Source organism: Phocoena phocoena, chromosome 19, assembly GCF_963924675.1.
Source record: "Phocoena phocoena chromosome 19, mPhoPho1.1, whole genome shotgun sequence".
Classification (NCBI taxonomy): domain Eukaryota; kingdom Metazoa; phylum Chordata; class Mammalia; order Artiodactyla; family Phocoenidae; genus Phocoena; species Phocoena phocoena.
Window position 1 is genome coordinate 7,382,712 of NC_089237.1, and position 6,050 is coordinate 7,388,761.

General features: G+C 59.5%; 1 protein-coding gene across 1 annotated transcript; it reads right to left on the reverse strand.

Moving 5' to 3' along the window:
• Positions 1 to 221: 221 nt before the first annotated feature.
• Positions 222 to 6,050, reverse strand: GALK1 (galactokinase 1). The gene is made up of 8 exons (XM_065897337.1): positions 5,840 to 6,050; positions 4,956 to 5,145; positions 4,158 to 4,277; positions 3,819 to 3,954; positions 3,526 to 3,707; positions 729 to 879; positions 464 to 626; positions 222 to 371 (listed from the first exon to the last, which is right to left on the reverse strand). Exons 1-8 carry the CDS (start codon positions 6,002 to 6,004, stop codon positions 300 to 302), a joined length of 1,179 nt encoding a protein of 392 aa, XP_065753409.1. The 5' UTR covers positions 6,005 to 6,050; the 3' UTR covers positions 222 to 299.

Here is a 6,050-nt window from a genome sequence, read left to right on the forward strand (position 1 = left end):
TCAGCTGCCCTCCTACCCTGGGCCCAAGCCCATTTGTAACCAGAGAGCTAGGACCAGCATGACAAGGTCCCAGCTTTGTTCTGCACTTAATAAAAGATTTTGCTACTGCTGAGCTCTGCCCTGTCCATGTTTCTGGGGCCTGCCCAGAGCAGGCAAGCAGTTCTTATACACACCTTTCTCTGATGCCCGAGCATACATCCACCTCTGGAGACGGGCAGGTATCAGAGCCAGAGGTAATACAAGTTTATTGAGCATCCAGGCTGGAGGGCAGGCCTGCCGTGGGCCGGCCTGGGAGGGCCTCACAGGCACAGCACCTGGGCGCCGTCGGCCGCCTGGGAAAGGTAGAAGGTGGCGGTCCCGCTGTACTGCCCCTGTAGGAGGGACGGGTGGGGCGGGGTCTGAGCACAGCACGGCCCTGGGAACCCATCTCTCCCGCTCCCCCCAGTCTCTGGCCCCTGCCCACCTGGATGTGCTGCACCACTAGGGAGGCGGCAGAGGCCTCCAGCAGGGTCACCGTGCAGCCACCAAAGCCACCGCCTGTCATGCGGCTGCCGTAAACCCCGGGCGCAGAGAGCGCAGCCTCCACCAGCTGATCCAGCTCGGGGCAGCTCACCTCGTAGTCATCCCTGCAGGGAGGACACACGGGGAGGCGGCAGGCCTTGAACCAGCCCCATCCGGCACAGGGGACAGCCTGTGACCGGGAGGTGCTGGGCGCCCGGGGATCTCACCTGAGCGAGTTGTGACTCTCCACCATGAGGCGGCCGAAGGCTCTGTAGTCGCCGCGGCTCAGGGCGGCTGCTGCCTGGGCTGTGCGCTGGATCTCGCCCACCACGTGCCGCGCCCGCCGGAAGGCCTCCCCGCTCATCAGCTCCCTGCCAGCTGGGGCGGAAAAGGAGTCAGCAGACCCACCATCCACCACCTCTGGGCCCCTGTGGACGTGGAGGAGGGGCACGATGGCTCCAGGGCGCTGGCTGGGGGGGCGGGGGCATCTCCAGTCTGAGACCTGGTTCTGGCCAAGCTATGGGTAGAACCTCGGGTTGGTGACCAAGGTTTCAGAGCCTCCCCTCCTCGACTAGAAAAGGGGACACCCGCCTCATTTGGCGCGCAGGGAAGGCTGAGCAGACACACGGAGTGCCCCCAGCAGGGCGCCTGGCACACAGTGGGGGCTCGATAAACAGCAGTTTGAGCCCCAGACTCAGTGCTTCCATGGTGCGTAGGACACAGTGCTGCCTTCAAGAGGCCAAGACAGAACAGGAAGGAAAAGTCCTGCTGGTGTTTTTGCTGGAGTTAGTTAACAGCGAAGCCTCCGAGGGCCAGGGCTCCGGAGTTGGGATACAGACCAGGTCTGCCCGGGGCACCCCAGGGAGCCAGCAAGCTGTCCCACTGGCTAACGCTGAAGCTGGCATAGCAAGCTGAGTCGCTAATGGCAGCCCCGAGCGCTTAGGACTTTACAACTTGACTCTGGGCGCCAGAGAGGTTTTGGGAGCAGGGGAGGCATGGAGCTGAGCTCTAGCTGACGAAAGTGACTGCCTTGCGCAGGGGGCCCTGCTGGGAGAAGCCAGCGCTGGGAGATGGCAGCTGTTAAAACAGTCAGAGACCAAGAGAGGCCGGGTGTGGGGAGGAAGGAAAGGCGGGCAGGGAGGACTCAGTGTCCTGAAGTTTCAGACAGCAGCGACAAGGGTGAGGAAATAACAGAAAAGGGGAAGTCAAAAGGAGAGGCGTCCAGGGGCTTCCCTGGTGGTGCAGTGGTTAAGAATCCACCTGCCAATGCAGGGGACAAGGGTTTGAGCCCTGGTCCAGGAAGATCCCACATGCCGTGGAGCAACTAAGCCCATGCGTCACAACTACTGAGCCTGTGCTCTAGAGCCCGCAAGCCACAATTACTGAGCCTGCACGCCACAACTACTGAAGCCCACGCACCTAGAGCCCGTGCTCCACAACGAGAAGGCACCGCAATGAGAAGTACGCACACCGCAACAAAGAGTAGCCCCCGCTCGTCACAACTAGAGAAAGCCTGCGTGCAGCGACGAAGACCCAACGCAGCCAAAAATAAATAAATTTATATAAAAAAAAAATCCATCACGGTGTTAGGTATGATTACCAGGAAATGGTTAAGTAAATCACAGTGCACCTAGGTGCTGAAATGCTATGTAGCTTAAAAAGCCACGTTGATAAAAAAAAAAAAAAAAAAAAAAAAAGCCACGTTGATGACAGGCCTTTCATGACATAGAGAAGGGCTCTGAGATAATGTTAAGTAAAAAAAAAAAAAGGGCAGGTGGCAACACTGCGTATACTCAACCTTTAGAATACAGATGTTGAAACTAACATAACGTTGTAAGTCAGGGATATTTCAATTAAAACTTTTAAAACTGGGACTTCCCTGGTGGTACAGTGGTTAAGAATCCGCCTGCCAATGCAAGGGACACGGATTCGAGCCCTGATCCGGGAAGATCCCACATGCCGCAGAGCAACTAAGTCCGTGCGCCACAACTACTGAGCCTGCGGTCTAGAGCCTGCAAGCCACAACTACTGAAGTCCACGTGCCACAGCTACTGAAGCCTGCACACCTAGAGCCCGCGCTCCACAAGATAAGCCACCGCAATGAGAAGTACGCACACCACCACGAAGAGTAGCTCCCGCTTGCCACAACTACTGAAGCCCATGCACAGCAACGAAGACCTAATGCAGGACCTACCTGGTGGCGCAGTGGTTGAGAGTCCGCCTGCCGATGCAGGGGACACAGGTTCGTGCCCCGGTCCGGGAAGATCCCACATGCCGCGGAGCGGCTGGGCCCGTGAGCCATGGCCGCTGAGCCTGCGCGTCCAGAGCCTGTGCTCCACGACGGGAGAGGCCACAACGGTGAGAGGCCCGCGTACCGCAAAAAAAAAAAAATGCAGCCAAAATGAAAAAAAAAATGCGAACAGTGGCTATCTCTGGGTAGTGATCTTATAGCTTGTTATTTTCTTCTTTGTACTTTTTTTTTTTTGGCTGCCTTGGGTCTTCATTGCTGCATGCGGGCTTTCTCTAGTTGTGGCGAGCGGGGGCTACTCTTCGTTGTGGTGTGCGGGCTCCTCATGGTGGCTTCTCTTGTTGCGGAGCACGGGCTCTGGGCACTCAGGCTTCAGTAGTTGTGGCACATGGGCTCTAGAGCGCAGGCTCAGTAGTTGTGGCTCACGGGCTTAGCTGCTCTGCGGCATGTGGGATCTTCCCAGACCAGGGCTCGAGCCCGTGTCCCCTGCATTAGCAGGCAGATTCTTAACCACCGCACCACCAGGAAAGTCCTCTTCTTTGTACTTTTCTGTATTTTCCATGGTGGATACTTAATCCTCACATTAGAAAAAACAATATGGAGATTTCAAGCAGTCCTAAGTCAGCAGTGTTGGGGGTGTGGGCAGAGCTTGGCAGAGGTCCCTGGAGGTGAGGGGATGTTCATCCGGGTCAAAGCCACAGCGAGAGCCCAGCAGCCCCCCTCACCCCAGGGTGCCCAGCCATCTCCAGGACACAGTGCACCCAGCCAGCTCTCACCCTCCAGCTCCTCCAGCTGCACCTCACGAAGGCTCTCCTTGCCCAGCGCCCGGGCCACTTCTTCGCACTGGCGCCGCCGCAGGGGATACTCGCTGGAGCCCAATGAGTGGCGGACGTTGGAGTTGGTGATGAGCACAGCCAGCTTGGGATCCAACAACGGCACCAGGCTTGTCTCCAGGGACCTGGGATGGAGATGGAGCCAGGAAGATGACAAGGCCAAGCGTCTGTTTGCCGCGCATGTTTCATCCAGGAGCTCTCCTACGAGGTGGGAGGGGACAAGGGGAGCCCCTAACCTGCAGTCAATGAGCAGCGCGTGGCCTTTCTGCCCCAGCAGTGCGATGAGCTGGTCCATGATGCCACAGGGCACCCCTGCGAAGCTGTGCTCAGCCCGCTGACACACCTGGGCCCGGGCAGCTATTGTCCCCGAGTCTGCAGCACAGGGCAAGGTGGGAAGGCTGGGACCCAGGAGGGGGCACTAGGGGTGGGAGGGTGGGAGCAGCCCCCAGTGTGTCCAGTGATACTCCAGGGAGATTCCCCACCCACTCCCCCAAAGCCACAATTGGGGTAGGAAGCTCTGATCACAGGACCTCAGGGAAGCAGGGCTGCGTTGGGAGCTGGGGTCTAGGAGGTACCTGGGCAGAGCTGCTGCAGGAAGGTATACGTGGCCACTTCCAGGGATGCTGAGCTGGACAGCCCACCCCCCAGGGGCACTGAGCTGACCACCACTGCACTGAAGCCAGGGAGGGGGGCAGCTGCAGGAGAAAGAATGGATGACGGTAAGACAGGCCATCTGGGAGGATGAGCACAAGAAGGGCATGTATCCTGGTACAAAGGAGGCAACCGCCTGGCAGCTTCCGGGGAAATGTGTCTCAACTGTCAGAGGCCACCAACCTGTGGGGCCAAGGGGTCCGCCGCCCTCCATCCTCCTACCCTGACGTTCCTGGGACAGTCTCCTAGTTCTCCTGGTTTAGGGTTCCGGGGAAATGTGTCTCAACTGTCAGAGGCCACCGACCTGTTGGGCCAAGCGGTCCGCAGCCCTCCATCCTCCTACCCTGACGTTCCTGGGACAGTCTCCTAGTTCTCCTGGTTTAGGGTTCCGGGGAAATGTGTCTCAACTGTCAGAGGCCACCGACCTGTTGGGCCAAGCGGTCCGCCGCCCTCCATCCTCCTACCCTGATGTTCCTGGGACACAGACTCCTAGTTCTCCTGGTTTAGGGCTCTGGAGACCAACGGGCTGGGGTTTGAACCCTGGCTCCTCCAATCATGTCATGGGCAACCCAGGGCAAGTTCTAGAACCTCTGGGGGCATCAGTCTCCTCACCTGTACAATGGGGAAGCTCCACGCTGCATGCCTACCCCACAGTGGATTAGATGAGCTAATGAGCTTCGTGGCTGAGAGACAGGAATTTGACCCAGGCCTGGGCCCCATACCTGGGTAGTGCTGAATCACTCCCTTGATGTAGTTGGCCCAGTGGGGGGCCCCAGGCTCCAGTGGCCGCTGGGTTGTGGGCAGGGGAAACTGCAGCCGGCGGGGCTCGTCGGCATCCTCAGAGGTGGTGAGGAGGGAGATAAGCCCATCTGCCCGGGGGCTGCCCACCAGCACAGTCCCAAGCTCCAGCGCCTGGCGGAAGAAACAAATAGTATGCGAAACTTCCACTACCAAGGGGCCAGGGACGGACAAGGAGGCGACCTCCAGGCTCAACATGAAGGGAATGGGGAGTGTCTCAGGGAAGAGCCTGCATGTCCATCTGGCCTTGGGGGGCTTGGGTCCCACCCCATAGGTCTTCAGGGGCAGGGCCAGTGCAGCGGGAGTGCAGACCTGGCCTCTGCCCTCTGCCCTAAGCGTGGGCTCCTGGCTGTGGGTCAATAGGAAAACAGAACCAGACGAGCTCTTTCTGACGCCTTCCCATTTTGGAAGATGCACAGCGGGATGGACATGGCCCCAGGCTAAGGCAGCTCCACCTCAGCTGTGTGACCTTGAGCAGATCACTAGCCCTCTCTGTGCCTCCATTCCCTCCTCTGCGAACTGAACGGGCTGGACCAGGAGGCTTAGGGCTACTTCGCCTCGGTTTACAGTTGGGCCCCGTTCCGCATCCTCCCACAATCTGAGGTGGCTCCCAAGGAGATGGCGAGGATCAGCGGTCCATAGCCTACTTCCTCGCGGATTCCCCGTTTCCTCCCTTCCAACGTGTGAAATGCCCCGTCCTAGGGTCTCTCCCACGTGCTCGTCCCCCACACTCGGCTGGAGTAAAAGTTCGGAGCGGCCCGCCCAACAGTGCAAGCGGGGAGATGGCGCCTCCCCCGCAGCCCCTCACCATGGGCAGCACCAGGCCCTGGTTGTAGTCCGTGTGCTCCCCGATGAGGTTGACGCGGCCCGGGGCCGACACGGCCAGCTCGGGCTCGGCCCCGAACTCCTCCAGGAAGGCTCTCCGGGCCTTGGCCAGCAGCTCCCCGGGTTGGCGCTGCTCGGAAGCGGCCATGACACTCACCCTGCGGCTCTGCCGGGCGCAGTCAGGTCGGCTCGGG